General features: G+C 43.8%; 1 protein-coding gene across 1 annotated transcript; it reads right to left on the bottom strand.

Annotated features, from left to right (window-relative positions):
• Positions 1–429: 429 nt before the first annotated feature.
• On the bottom strand, positions 430–13,271 carry P5CS (Delta[1]-pyrroline-5-carboxylate synthase). The gene is made up of 7 exons (XM_011495686.1): positions 13,133–13,271; positions 10,991–11,324; positions 6,047–6,694; positions 4,623–4,984; positions 3,172–3,627; positions 2,546–2,836; positions 430–814 (listed from the first exon to the last, which is right to left on the bottom strand). Exons 1-7 carry the CDS (start codon positions 13,235–13,237, stop codon positions 647–649), a joined length of 2,364 nt encoding a protein of 787 aa, XP_011493988.1. The 5' UTR covers positions 13,238–13,271; the 3' UTR covers positions 430–646.
• Between the last annotated feature and the right edge of the window lie 2,154 nt (positions 13,272–15,425).

The raw sequence follows: 15,425 nt of genomic DNA, 5'->3' as shown, positions 1-15,425 counted from the left end.
AGGAGTATAAATATTTACGTTACCCATGGCTACACACGCGAATCCATAATTTTCCCACTTTATTTCTCAGCAATGCGCGCATGTTTACATTATCGAGTTGCGTTTCAATCCACCAAAAGAAAAAGCTTTGTGATTTCAAAGTATCAATTCCTATATGAAACTTGTGTGATCTTCAAGGATTAATGGTTAATAAAAATTAAAGACAAATTTAAACAAAAGACTTTGAGAATTTAATACTACAAGACATACATATATACACCTTAAAAAATAAGATTAATCTTTAATAAGTTAATCTCTTTCCGTAACATTCTTCAATGAATAGTCCAGACAAATGTGATTCTTTTTTCTTTTCGGCTTGTGTGTTTTTTTTTCTTTGTTTTTTTTTTTTTTTTTTGTTGGGGGGGGGGGTTCTTTTGTTTTGTTTTTTTGCGGCGATAGAAAAATATAGTATAAATATCAAGTGCTATACAGTAAAGCGAGAAAAAAGCAATCAGTGGCCTGTCCCATCATGTAATGCTTAAACTTTAGTAATCACAAATTAAATGTACAATTGTCTAAATAAATAATAATAATAATATATTCCTACATATGTCGCTTATTACAAATCGATGAACAACAAGTTGTCAAAGTGCGAATAAGTATGTTATCACGCCTTATCGTCGAGTGGTAGACTTTGATGCAAGTAAGTCCTTGAGCCGCCATCGGCGAAGTCCGAAGCCGCGTGACCATCGCCACTTAAGACCCATTTGGTGGTGAGGAGACCGTCGACTCCGACTGGGCCTCTCGCGTGGATTCTCGCCGTCGAGATACCGACCTTACGGAGGAGGAGGGAGAAAAAAAAGAATAATCATTAATTGAATTGCCCGTTGAAGATATCGTAGATCAATCACAATTAGGTTTGGCGGGATGGGTGGGGGGGGGTGGTGGGGTGGGGGGGGGGGGGGGGGGGTGTGTGTGCCTTTTAATAGGCCTTTATCAGCTCTATTGGGTAGTCCCGGGCTTTGGAAGTTTTCTAGAAGACCAAATCTCATTGAGCGTTCGTTCGCTTTAGAAATTAATACACGCGCTTAATGATACTTTTACGACAATATCAATATAACGAAAGCCAATTACCGAATTATGGACGAGATAATTACATGGGAGATTTAAGATCGATCGGCAAGCGCAATCGATCAGGCCCACGATGAATTATTAATCGACATCTCAATTTAACGATATTTCATTTATCTTTCTTTCAGTTCATAATGATGAAATCGAGATATTATCGGCATTGGATAAAATACTTTTAATATAGTTAATGAAAATCTTTTAATTAAGCGTTCGCGAGCCTCTCGTTAAGCTTTTAATGTGCCGCCAAAGAATCTGAATTTTTAATTATTCACACAAGGATTTTAGGAATTTAGTTCACATTAAGATGATCTATTGTATAAGTGTGAGCAATTCGTAAAAACAATCTTCTTTTGAAGAAGAAAAAAAATTAATAAATAATTTAGCGTAGAAAAAAAATTACACTACTTTTTAACTGGAAATATTAAAATTTTAATACGGCACTTTAATTATGCAATTACTCACGTGGTAAAATCTAAAAATTCTTTAATTTAAACGAACGTCACGGCAATTATATTGAATTAAAATTAATTGCTTGTAATAGTACATTACGTATCATCGTTTAGCGTCGCTCTTATTACTTTCAGCTCACTTTCAGCCTACTAATTTAATGTATTAACGCTCCTCACACGAATTATGACATAACATCGGTGATTACAAGCTACGTTTGAAAAAAAAAACATCAACAAGAAACAAGAAAATAAAAAAAAAACAAAAGAAAAAAAAAGGAAAATCGTCGTTAATTTATCTGGGTAATTTAAATATTAGTACGCTGAACGATTTTAATATATATTTCCTTATCCCGATAATGGTATAGAATCACCATTACGAGATAACCGATAAAAATCATAGTTCGAGCACGAATTCTTCGACATTTGCGCTCAACACAAATTAAAACCTGTAAACCCGATGAGTCGTCGTTGTATTCCGAATGCAAGCCAATATGGAAAAATGGCGTCTCGCGCGTATAAACTAGCATCAGATAACAAAGAAAAAAAGAAAGAAAAAAAGAAAATGAAAAGGAAAAGAAAAACTACGAAACAGCGGTTTGTAAAGAGTGTTTGTCACCTTGTTGGCCTCACCGACGGCGCCTCAAACTTCAGCCGCTCGTACGTCAAATCTCGTCGTTCAATCTTTCGGATCTAGTTTATCCAATGGGAGGTAGATCGTATTGCCAGTAGGGTCGCGTAATGAGAAAATTCACCTTTCATTCGTCGGCGCAAGAGAAATAACAAAGCATTCCGGCCAAGTTAAATAAAGGAGGTGGGGAGATAGGCATGGTGGGTCGAAGAGGTGGCGTTTGTTTGTGTTGCGAGCGGTAGTGGGAGGAGCGGGGCGGCTGGCTCTTTGATAAGGCGCATTCTTAGGAGCCAAAGTTTCACGATTGCCAGGCATTGTCAAGGATAGTAGGCGAGAGGCGTAAATGACGTGTACTCACCTCGGCACCGAGACCGAATCTGTAGCCGTCGGCGAATCTGCTGCTGGCATTGTGGAAGACGCAGGCGCTGTCTATCTCGCGCTGGAAGAGGGAGGCGTTCCTCGAGTCCTCGGTGATAATGACTTCCGTGTGTCCGCTGCCGTACTTGTAAATGTGATTCACCGCCTCCTCGATGCTCGGCACAACCTCGATTGTGCACTCGAGTGCCCCGTACTCGATCTTCATGCTCTTGGCCGCCGGCGGTCCAAAAGTCATGTGCTTGCGGAGCTTCGGGCCGGCGTAGATCTTCACCTGGGAGGCGCGAACGTTTGAGCTAATTAGAAATTAGAATTTCGCCTGGGACGAGACATTTTCGCGATAACCAGCGCTTTATTATCAATCTTATCGACGAGCTTATTTTTTATTTGTCAACACGAGTCTCACGCTTACTTCTTTCGCCCCATTAACGCGACCAATTTTCTTTTAGACATGACAATTAGCGAATCGCAAGCATGAGATTACGGCTCGGCTATGCGCAATGACGAGCAAAATTTTTATCAATCGAATTCACGAGGATGAAGGAATTTTCAAACTACGACGATATTAATTGCTCGATCCGTCACGAATTAGAAGAACGGCAACATTACCCCCTCCTTCTGGAGCATGCTGCAGACGTCCGAGAAAAAGCTCCCGGTCATGTGATTCTCGTGAATGAGAAGCGTCTCCATGGCGTTGCAAGCCGCCGGGTAATCGCACTTTGAATCCCGGATGATCTTCAGGGCCTTCTGCAAATCGGCCTCCTTGTCCACGTAGACGTGGCAGATGCCCTCCGCGTGGCCAAGAACTGGTATATGCTTAGATTGAGACTGGATCGATCTAACGAGCTCGGAACTGCCTCTGGGGATGATGAGGTCGATGTGCTGCTCCATCGAGAGGAGGTCGCCGATCTCCTCGCGAGTCGATACCAGGGATATGGCGTTAGCGGCGCCTACGGAGCTCAGGGCCTCCTTCACCAGGTCCATCAAACATCGGTTGCTGTGCGCGGCTTCCTTGCCGCCCTTTAGCAACAGGCCGTTAGCGCTAGACATGGCCAGTGCCGCGACCTGGGAAACCATAGCGACCATATCGATTAATAAGCTCGTTAAGCTTTAGGATGTCGCGATCCTCCAAGGATATATACTATATAATCCTTCTCCGCATTGACGAACGACGAGCCTCGCGGCTCATTACGACTTTCAATATGACGAATATTACTGCCGATAAGGCGCCATTGATGCTCTACACACTTGGCTCTGCATTCACACACAAACTTGGCAAATGCGGAGAAAAAGAATTTCCAACTTTACTGCAATCCGTACTTTATTATTAACAGGACTCGGCTCCCTTACCAGAAAAGTTTCCTTCTATCGAGAGCTTAAGTGCGAAAGGAAATAGTTCACGCTTACGACGGAGAATATCGATGTACATCCGATTCTCATTATCGGCCAAGTTTTTAAATTCTTCGACTCGTAATCGCGGATGCGAAATTAATTTATGCACCCGAGGGATACTCGGGGCATTCGATAAATCCCGAGGACATGGGCATGGGACTGCCCGAACATTTTACAAGCACCGAGTTAAATTGGCTCTGAAATTAAGAATTTTTAAGCTACGCAAGCCGTGAACGATCATTTTTATCTGATAATTTCTTACAAATAGAATCGATCGAATGGTTATTGTCTATTTTACTGTGCCAAGTGGCACTACGTGACTGGCATTTACAAACACCACTACAATGCCTTAGTATAAAAGTGCTTAAACATCAGAATATACGAGTAGGTTAGGCAGCGTCTTTTGTATTCCGATCTAATTAATGCGTAATCCGAGTGGGAATGTCATCTCATTGCTGTAATTACGTAAGATCGAGATAAAAGGTTTTTAATGACAAAGCCGGGGTGGAATACCATTTTAGTTTGTAGAATATCAGAGTAGTTAATGTAACGCGACACGCTTGAATAGAGAGCGTCGGGAGTGTCGAGGCTGGAAGGGTGATGAATGAGCGTGGCCGTGGGGAGGGATTGGGGGGGGGGCGAGGGTGAAAAAGCAAAAAGTCGCTTACCTGAGGCAGACTGTCGGGCCGGGACTCGAAGATGACGAGGAGGACACCGATGGGGACGGTGACCTGCTTAAGGTCGAGGCCATCGGCGAGCCGTGTGCGTCTGACGACGCGGCCGACGTTGGTAAGGGAGGAGTCGGCGATCTGGCGGAGGCCGTCGCGCAGTGACTTAAGCTTCGAGGATGTCAGAGAGAGACGCGAGAGCAGGGGCTTGGCCAGTCCGGTCTTCCGGGCCTCGTCAACGTCCCGACCGTTCGCGTCGAGGATGTCGTTCTGCCGGGACTCCAAGAGGTCGGCCAGGGTGTTGATACAGCCAGCTCGCTCCTCCGGAAGGAGCGACTGAAGCACGCGACTACCCACACGAGCTGTCGAGCGAAACATAAGACGGAATTGTGATGACAGTTATTTTTGTCGTTGTACTTTTCTTTTGTACTCTGTTGTACTTTTGTTCCATTGTTGTACTCTTGCTCGCGGCGTCCTCGAGCGTCAGGTTGGAAAAAAAAATAATTCAACCACTATCGTATCAAGAAATATCGTATGTGACGGCCATCGCGTGTAAAAATCATTCTTACGGTGGTGCGATATTTTCAATTATTTATGAAAAATGTAGGGAGACTACATCAATAGGTGAATCGCACAGTGCGCGTAAAAGTTAAATAATGTTCATAGGCGTAATCGATTTAGAGAAACGTGTCTTAAGGATCACATTTTATATTAAATATTCAATATAGTAACTTTGCTCGCAAATTATATAAAAAATTATTCCTTCCAAGTATTATAAATAATCAAGAAAATCAGTCAAAGGCATTAAAGTGATAATTCCGTTTTTATATTAAATCAACGTATTCGTCACGGATGATCGATCAGTCGGTTAATACAAGTTAATACGACTCCTATCAGAAACAGCCGTTTCACCTTTATGAAAAGTGAAAGTGTTCTTTGGAAGATACGTAAAAGATATTTAAGCATCGTCTCTCAGGAGATTAGAACGAGTAAAACGCGAAGCAAAACGTTCAACGATATATTAGGCCAAGTTACAAATGATATTTACATAGATTTTAAGTTTTGCATTTCAATGAACTTGCTAGGACATATTTCCTCGATGTTTACATTGACGATCAATGTTCGATGTTTTGAGAATTTGTTTAAAAGATTTTACGCGAACCTAAAGGAGTTGTTCTCTCGGTTCATCTTCAATTGTGCGGTCAGAACAATGCGCCCTTCACACTTTCGAGAATTATCGCAATGTTTTTTTATTCAGGCGAAAGTGTGTGTGTGTGTGTGTGTGTGTGTGTGCGTGCGTGCGTGCGTGCGTGTGCGTGCGTGTTCGTGTGTGTGTGTGTGTGTGTGTGTGTGTGTGCGTGCGTGCGTGGGTGTGCGTGCGTGCGGTGAGGCGAGTTAAGGAAAGTAATGGGCGCTGCTCTCACCATTCTCGGCGGTAACTTCGACGGGCGCGGAGGTGCTGGTGGTCTCGGTGAAGAAAGTTCCGATCTTTCTACCGCCCATAATACTCTTGATGGCCTTCTCCTGAGTGCCATTGCAAATGACGACGGAGACGCCGCGGTCGAGGGCCCAGAGGGCAGCGTTGACCTTGGAGTCCATGCCACCGGTACCGACCTTGGATTTTTGGCCGAAGGTGATGGAGCCGCGCTGGTCGGAGCTGAAGGTGTGCAGGAGCTTGGCACCATCCTCCCAGGGTGGCAGATTGTAGATGCCGTCGACGTCGCTCATGAGGATGAGTAAGTCGGCTTGGACCTCGGCCGCGAGCATCGCTGCGAGGGAGTCATTGTCCTTGATGGAGATGCCACGGCGTCCACCGCCACCGGCGACTTCCTCGTCGGCCTGGGGAGGCGGGGAGACAGCGTCGTTGGTATTGATGATCGGCACAATGTTCAGGCTGATGAGCTCGCTGAGGGTGCTGAACAGGTTCTTACGGGTCTCTTCGTTAAGGAAGTCGGGCTTCGTAACGAGCACTTGAGCGAGTTTCACCCCGTACTGGGCGAACATCGCGTCGTAAAGGGACATGAGGCCTGATTGACCGACGGCAGCAGCGGCCCTGGGCTCCAGCATCGTAGCTAAGGTCGATAATTTTGTCGATAAAGTGTCGATTATGTGTATTTTAATTATTTGAGGGTAGCGATTTGCTGAATTAGAAATACAACTTTATAAATACGAAAATTCATTTCGGCAGGATTCACAAAGCATTAATGGCTATTGTTTATCTAGACAATTCTCTCGGGATTAAAATATCTATATATATATATATATATATATATATATGGGCGTTTTTACTAAATACAATTAATTTATTTGGTATTAACAAGAAATGAGTATCCTTTGTTTTTATTTTCTTTTTCTTTTTTCTTTTTTTACGAGTTCCGATATCTTATAATAATAATGCAAAGTCACAAAAGCTTGTGTGCTCATTGTTTTGACGTTCTCTCAACTAACGTTCTATTTTTGTAATTTATAAGAAATAAGTTTCTGTCATTTGGTTTAATATCACTATTTTACCAATTAATTAATAAGAGGGAAGAAAAAAACAACTCAACTCCATTTATTTCCACTTGATTTACATGAAAATACTTGTGCAATAGAATTTTTTCATTGCACTATTATCGAAAAGCTTAACAATTGACTATTGAATTACAGTAATTGTACAAATTGTAAAAACAATGCTATAATGTTTATTCAACGTATTTTATGATATAAAAATCATAATAAATGTAAGAATTGTCTAGGCCAAATTTTTTCATTCATTTTGATTCTTCTGTTGTTTTTTTTTTTTTTTTTTTTTTTTTTTTTTTTTTTTTTTTGCGTCATTTAATGCGCCTTAACGAGAGACAGTAATGATTCGAAATCGAAGAAATGAATTCCAACAGATAAATATAATGCGAGCAGTGGAGAAAATGACAACGCAAAAGCCAATTGAACAAGGAAATGAGATTGAGTGGTGGAATTAATTAGAATGCTGATAGAGACATGATTTACTGAGTGACGCAATGATCGGTACATGGCTTCTGCGCGTACAATATCTTCTATAATGCTTCACTTCAAGGAAGAGCTTTATATAAAGCAGTTTGAAATTGTAGATTACGTAAAAATTGCATTGAAGATAAAATATAAAATAAGGGATAAAAGATGTAAAATAAAACAAATATAATGCGCGTAGATTTGAAGCTTAGGAGAATTTTTACAATAGAGCATTAGTGCTGTAGTGTAAGCGGGAGAATCATCGTTCATGTTTTTGCTGGGCGAAACATGCAGTGAAGGTAAGTTATTCTACTGTCGAGCACGGGAACGTCATAAATTTTCTCCGCCACTCTACTCTTAATCGCAACAATTCGTCTGCAGTGTGACCTACAATTGCGTCGGGGGGACGAGAAGGGATGATGCGGGGGGACGAGGCAAACGAGACTTTAGGCATCGTTGGATTTTGCAGCCTTGACAAAATACGCTTTTGAGCGTACGCATTGTTCCTGAACGTAATCGAATGTCATTTGTCATGGTTTTTTTTATCGTTTTTGAGAAACGTCGTTGTCGCTGTCCCTTGCAATTTTTTTGTTTTCATTTTTGTCCGAAGGCTTGCCGTTGGGAAGACAGAGGCTTGGTTAAGTTTATCGAACGACCGACCACTTACGCCCAAGCTTACGTGTGGGCAGAAAATTTTAATTATATTCACTTTTAAGAGTTAATAATGCGAGTGCTACAAACAAGATTATTTACTCGGGTGAAGTTTATAAATAACTTTCATCCATCAGTTCTCGAAAATTGAAGGTTAAAGTTTAAAACGATTTTAGCTCAAGTAGGAGCTGGTCTTCGCGATAGAATTTTCTAATTAAAATTTTCAAAGTCGACTTATCAGATACGGAACTCGGCTGTAACAGCTATATTTAGCATTTGGCATCAAATAAGATTAGATTAAAGCATTTCGTGCAAATTTGGATTCCTTGCCGAGGGAGACCCGCAGTCGAAGGTTACTGTACCCTGCTTAACGTAATTGGTAATGAGCATTGACGAAAGAAAGCCGCAACGCACTCGCTAATTCTAAGCCTTTGCTCATCCCTCCCTTCCCTCCCACTTCCCCCTTCCCCCTTCCCCCTTCCCCGCCCCTCACCGCCATTCTCTCTCTCTCTCTCTATCTCTCTCTATCTCTCTCTCTCTCTCTCTCTATCTCTATCTATCTATCTCGTTCTATCTCACTGCATTTTTTTTTCTTCTTCAAATTAAATGCATTTTTGAGATGCAAAGCATCAAAAGACCGTGAGAGTCTTCGAGGATTTTAACATCGGCATAAAGTAAAATTCATCAAAAGGGGAATTGCACCCGATTTTAACTTTTAAAGTACACTGCTATAGAGTTAGAAAAAAAAAACAAAAAAAAAAACTAGGTCGTTAGGCGTTTCTGTCTCCCGATTCTCTGATTTTTGTATTTCGCCATTGTTTATTTAGATCGAGTAGTTTTACGGAAAAAATCGAGTTTCTTCTCGCGTCACTTCAAAACAAGTACTATTTATCCCAAACGAAATCTAATGTGGAGAACGAAAAAACGAACGTTTTAAGGAATGGAGGGAATGAATGTATTATGAGGATTTTCAAGAGCGCGATAACAATCTGTTGCAAAGAAAATATCTAAAACGGCGGAATTAAAATTTAAGCACCAAAGTGTCGTTGAGTATATTTCGACTAATGCGCGCTCCTAGTATTATAAATAATGCAATGTCTCATCAAGTACAGATTACGTCGAATTTAAGGGAGCAATGACAATCGGTTAGTCGCATAATGCCACCTCGGCGCCTGCAAATCTTGTGGATGGCGATTGAAAAGTTCGAGCGGTGGGGTTTGCTATCCCCATTGGCGTCTCCTTCCATTATCGAGCACTACCTGCAGTCGCGCCTTGTTGTTCATCTTCCTTCTTCTTCTTCTTCTTCTTCTTTTTCTGACGCCCCCATCCACCTCCCCAAGTCATCTTCATCCTTTACCATTCGCCCATTAAAATCCACGTCGAAAGAATCAAAGTAGCCGTTAAAGCCGATGCGCCGGCTACCAGGTTGAGCATCGCTGGAAACTAACGAGACTAGCTACGATAAAAACTCTGCGCGCATAATCCGAATATCGTTTACGGCGATAATTAGGCCCTCGTCAAATTCACGCCATATTGCTTGGAATCCAGCAGAGTGCAAGCGGAAATTCGGACGAGCTCCCTCTAGCCTCGACTGCGACTCCCGTGAGACTTTCGAACAGTGTACGCCGACTAACAAGCCACCGAATAATACATAGGTGGAGCTTCGCAACAGAGGAAACGACGACCGGAGGATTTCAAACATTTCGGATTCGCCGGGTTCTATGTAGATTGCCACTGATTAGCAAACATTAGCTCCTCGACTTTGGCGTCTTGCTGGCGAAACGAAGCCTCTCGCAATTAGCATGGGGCTCTCTAATCTTGAGCTGCCGCCTCGTGAATTTTCAGCCGAACGAGCCGAGGATCGTAACGAGTGACATTGGCAAACGGTTTGGAAGGGGGCGAAGAAATGACGATGGCGGGGCGAGGGGAGGGGGAGAGAATTTAGGGCGCAAATTTATTCCCAATGGCTGTGGGCTCGTACGGGATGAATTTCTTCGACGAACGAAATTATTGGCCGATGACTTCTCGACTTTTCGAATCTCATCGTTAATTTAATAATTAATTAGTGCCTATTAAATTCTAACTTTAAATAATCGTGAACATTCGCTAGAATGACGTAATTATAATACAATTGTTAACGAATAGTCGAACAAGCAGCGAATGCTTTTAACGGACACTTTGATTCCACCAATATTAACTATAATTTTAACGACTAAATAGAAAAGACACACGTATGATGAATGGAAATTTACTAAATTTACTCTTAATTGAAAATATAATTGCAACATTAATTATAACGCAATAAATAATATAAGCCCGCTGATAAAGTATTTATGCTGCTCACAATATGCGCACGTGCACACACATATTAGCACACAAATATTTATTTGTATAATACAATTGTAAAAATCTCTAACCGTTTGTTTGATGATAAATATTGGAGGTTTGTGTATTGCAAAAGTGCTTAGTATCGACTCTCGCGTATTACATTTAAACTGGTATTAAAATTATTTTCATGGTCATCGAGGCGATGAAAATGTTAGAGCATATGTAAACATAAAGAAAATAAAGAGAGAAAGACAAATAAAAATTATGGTTAAAGAGAAGTAAGGAAGACTCGGGCCGTGAGTGAACAATTGAAGGGACGACAGTATTAACGAAGCCAGTTGAGCGGCTACATTGGGAAAAGTTGAAAATAGCGGAAAAGGGGAAAAATTACTGGGATATAGGAGGCTTGGAAAACTCACATGCGTGCTCCCTGGTATGGTCAGCGGGGCTGAGGGTCTCGCGCATGGAAAGCGACATGAGGAGTTCCTGGGCGAGCTTCTGCTTGCCGAAGGCGACGGCACCGCTCGTCACCATGATGCACTCTCGGCCTTCGTTGTGGCACTCGGCTACCTGCTCGACGATACTGGCGAGTCTTCCCAGGGCGAGTCCGTGCTCGTCCTCGCGAGTTATCACCGCGCTGCCGAGCTTCACCACCATCCTTCGAGCGAACTTCAGCTGGTTGCGCTCGGTGAAAGTCGCGCGCCGTGGCCTATCGCCCGTCTGTAGTTCCCGGCGAAGGTCCACTCGGTTGCCCTGGAGGTCAAGAAATGTATGTATAGAGGTAAATGGGATCGATGCCCTGGTACGAGATCGTAAAGCTCATTTCAATTAAGCGCTACGGGCTTTTATCGGTATCGCAGGCAAGAATTTCAAGGCTTGTTGAGGATCCATTAGATTTTCAAGGAAATATGCCTTTGGATTTATCGGTTCTTATTTCGCGGCCTTATCGAGGCGAAGGCTTCGAGGTTTCCCGGTGCACCGGCTACAAGAGTGCAACTTAATCCTATCGTTGTTTGTTTTTTGTTTTTGTTTTTGTTTTTGTTTTTTATTTGGTTTATTTATGGCGCGATCAATCAGTTGAGAAAAATAAGAGTAAAAGAGACATGAAGAAATAATGTAATATTGATTGAAAATCGCCCGGCTACTTAAATTCACATGAGCCACCATTATTTGTGGGACGCTGAGGTTAATCCGGACGACCTCGTTCGAAATTTAATCAATTTTGAATCGCTTTTATTCATTATCAACGAAACTGTAAAGTAGAAGAGAATATTCTGTTGTAGCGACTAATTAATTAAGATTAATATCACAGGTCTGCATTATCTAATCGAGGACGTTGTTAGAATCTTGTCAAATGTCAGATTATTTTGTTATCTACGTAATAAAAGCTTTTATTGGATTATAAAAGCATGACGATATTAAGCTTTAGTGAAATATATTGCTTATGACTTATTGGTCTTTCAGCAAAGTTGAAAATTTCGGCCTTTGAGCTTTTACGAAACTTTTCCCCGTTTCGTTAAATTCTCTCTCTCTCTCTCTCTCTCTCTCTCTCTCTTTCTACCTACCTACCTACCTACCTACCTACCTACCTACTTATAAATTTACCTATCTATCCATCTACCAATCTATCTATCTATTGATCCTTCGTTTCTTTCGTCTCTACGTTTCTTTATTAATAATCTTCCTTTGGTACTTGGAAGCTCCGTGAATTGGAATGGTAGAACAGTACTTGGAGTATAATCGAATGGTATTGATAATGAGAGTGCGCATAGTTGGCTGAATAAATGGTGAATCGGGTGGTAGCGTCGATTGTGAGAAAACAAAATATAAGAGGTTCGGATCGAGCCTACGCGACTGCTTTTCCCGTATTTTCGCTCGCTCGGTTGTATTTGAGAATTTTATTATCGCTGGGCACGTTGCCCCGGACGTATCAATTTCGAGTTGCTCGAGCATCGCACATCCCACACTGACGTGCACATCGTCAGTTGTGCTCATTCATACGATTTCACAATATAGTGCGACGACACTATCAGCGGTCAATAATATTTACTTGACGCTCCATTCTCGTTTGCCGTCTTTTATTGTCTCATTCGTTCCTCGACTCGCGCGTTATCGTAAAAAAGCATCGACCGGGCTGCCGTAGATTAATAGCGCGCCGAAATCGTAATCGTCGACGGCTTTTCCAAATCCTTGCGTCAAGGCTTCTTCTTCTTCTTCCGTTTTCTTGGCGATGCGATAACGCATGCGCGCCCCGCGGAGACTGGAGAGCGGCCGATGTACTTACGGGCGAACTTCATTCATGGCGCGAGTCGCGACACTGGGTCAAAGGCGAGAAAAGTCAAAAGCTCCCCTTTCACCTTGGTCAATGAGCGTCGGCCGAGAGGAGGACGTCCGACTTTCCTCTCAGCCTCCCACTCCCCGTTCCACTTGTACTCCCTCTCTGCTGATCCCGATTTCACTTTTACCAAGTGGCTCTCGCACCACCCTCGTCGAGCCTTAAAGCCTCGAGCCGCCGCCCTTAATAATAGGAGTCGCGCACGAAGGTCGTGCTTGAGTCTTACCGAGACGTGATTAAGCGAGAGCGGCAGGTTGGTCGAGGAGGAGAATCTTCTCAGGAAGGCCGCGCCGGGCTTGGCCGACCGCAGCAATAAGAGAGCCGTATACATGTTGGATCGGTTGCGTACTCTCACTCTTACACACACACACACACACACACTCTCTCTCTCTCTCTCTCTCTCTCTCTGTGTGTGTCTCTCTCTCTCTCTCCCTCGGTCTCTCAGTCAGTGAGTCAGTTAGCCAGTCAGTCAGTCAGTCAGTCAGTCAGTCAGTCAGTCAGTCTGCCTGCCTGCCTGCCTGTCTGTCTGTCTGTCTGTCTGTCTGTCTGTCTCGCTGACTCGCTGTCTCCTCGAAGCGGCGGAATCAAGTGAACCGACCGCGAGAGTCGAGCGCCGGTCGCCGAGAAACTGCAATTGTTTGCCGCGCGCTGCCTTTTCTTCCCGATATTTGAGTAGAGGGAAGAGCCGCCGTCTCTTATCAGTCTACTGTGATTATCGCGAGGCCTAGAGGGTGGGGGCAACCAAAGTCGTCGTCGTCGTCGTCGTCGTCGTCGTCGTCGTCGTCGTCGTCGTCGTCGTCGTCGTCGTCGTCGTCGTCGTCGTCGTCGTCGTCGTCGTCGTCGTCGTCGTCGTCGTCGTCGTCGTCGTCGTCGTCGTCGTCGTCGTCGTCGTCGTCGTCGTCGTCGTCGTCGTCGTCGTCGTCGTCGTCGTCGTCGTCGTCGTCGTCGTCGTCGTCGTCGTCGTCGTCGTCGTCGTCGTCGTCGTCGTCGTCGTCGTCGTCGTCGTCGTCGTCGTCGTCGTCGTCGTCGTCGTCGTCGTCGTCGTCGTCGTCGTCGTCGTCGTCGCCGTCGTCAGCGTCGTCAATGTCGTCAGCGTTGTTGGCGTCGTTGTCGTTGCTTTCGTCTTTGTTATTGTCGTTGTTGACGACGGCGTGGTCCTCGTCGTCGTCGTCGTCGTCGTCGTCGTCGTCGTCGTCGTCGTCGTAGTTGTCGTTGTCTTCGTCTTCCTCGTTGTTATCGTCCTCTTCGTTGTCGTAATCGTTGTTGGTGATGATTACAACAGCCTCCGTGGCGTTGGTGGTGGTAGTGGAGGTGGTGGTGGTGGTGGTGGTGGTGGTTGTGGTAGTGGTGGTAGTGGTGGTAGTGGTGGTAATAACGACAATGACGATGCTGACGACGACGATAATGCCGATGCCGATGATGATGATTATGATAAATGTAGCGGCGTCGGCGGCCTCGGTGGTGGTAATCGGCAACGGGCAAAAATACCGGAAAGCCGATTATTATACAGAATTTGCCCTCGCGGCGATGACGTAGCGCGAGGCCCGGTCGCCGCGAACCTCACGTCGCGGGAGGCGGCGACCTTCTCAGGCGGTGGGCGCTCACGGGACGATCAGCCTCGTCACTAATCTAATCGGTAGCGTCGATTTACCGCGAGGCTGCGCCAGGTGGCGGCCCACCAAGCTCACGACCCGGTGAGACCAATACCACCGACGAATATCGCTCTATGGGTGCGCGCGTACTAATATGTGCGCGCGTGTACGTTGGTGCGTAGGATTAGTCCGGTGAGGGAATGTGCGACACGGTGATTAGCTTCATTCGACATTCTAGGCGGGACGAGATATTTATACGAGTGAAAGCACTATAGCGTAAATACACATTTCTGGCGTTACAAATCGTTGAGTTTAAACTAATTGTTCTCGGTGGGAGCTTTTTGTTGTTCTCGCGACGCCAAGAGAGTGGCCAAATAACGATCCATCTCTCCGACTCGAGCTCATTTGTAATATAGAATTTGGAGAACGAAGGGAAAGAAATATTATTGTAAGTAGATCGTTAAGGTGAAAAAAATTCGCCGAAGGATTATTTGCGTTCCCAACGGCTTTCCGGTAATTTGAATCCCATCGAGGCTGAAAATTGCTCCCCTGAAAATTTTCGGTCGTCTTACTACTATTCAAATATGCTCAAATGATAATTTAAGGAGCGAGAATATTCGTTTTGATGCTGATAAATAATATGGGAAACATTTTATGACCTATAAAAATAACATTCCTGGAGAATGTATTGCTGGCGATATTGTTTTAATTATCTACGCAAGTTTCTCTATCTCTCTTTTCTTTGGCAGATACCAATAAAGATATTGGATCGAGATAGAGGATCGAGTGTGCCCGTGCTAATATAATTTGACTTATTACACTTAAATAATTTTTCTTTCATAAGTTTTCGTACTTTCACAAATTTTATCCTCAAGTATCAAGTATAAAGTAACCTAAGGCCCTCTCCCTCTACCCACGTCGAGCGAT

Source organism: Ceratosolen solmsi, unplaced genomic scaffold, assembly GCF_000503995.2.
Source record: "Ceratosolen solmsi marchali unplaced genomic scaffold, CerSol_1.0 scaffold10, whole genome shotgun sequence".
NCBI lineage: Eukaryota > Metazoa > Arthropoda > Insecta > Hymenoptera > Agaonidae > Ceratosolen > Ceratosolen solmsi.
This window is presented reverse-complemented; position numbering and strand designations above follow the sequence as displayed.

Excerpts from the sequence above, each read along its gene's own strand:
- P5CS (XM_011495686.1), bottom strand. The coding sequence starts at position 13,237 with ATGTATACGGCTCTCTTATTGCTGCGGTCGGCCAAGCCCGGCGCGGCC. Across the intron at positions 6,695-10,990 it reads CCATACCAGGGAGCACGCAT|CTACGATGCTGGAGCCCAGG; the intron begins GTGAGTTTTCCA and ends TATCGACCTTAG. Across the intron at positions 3,628-4,622 it reads GGCCCGACAGTCTGCCTCAG|GTCGCGGCACTGGCCATGTC; the intron begins GTAAGCGACTTT and ends ATGGTTTCCCAG.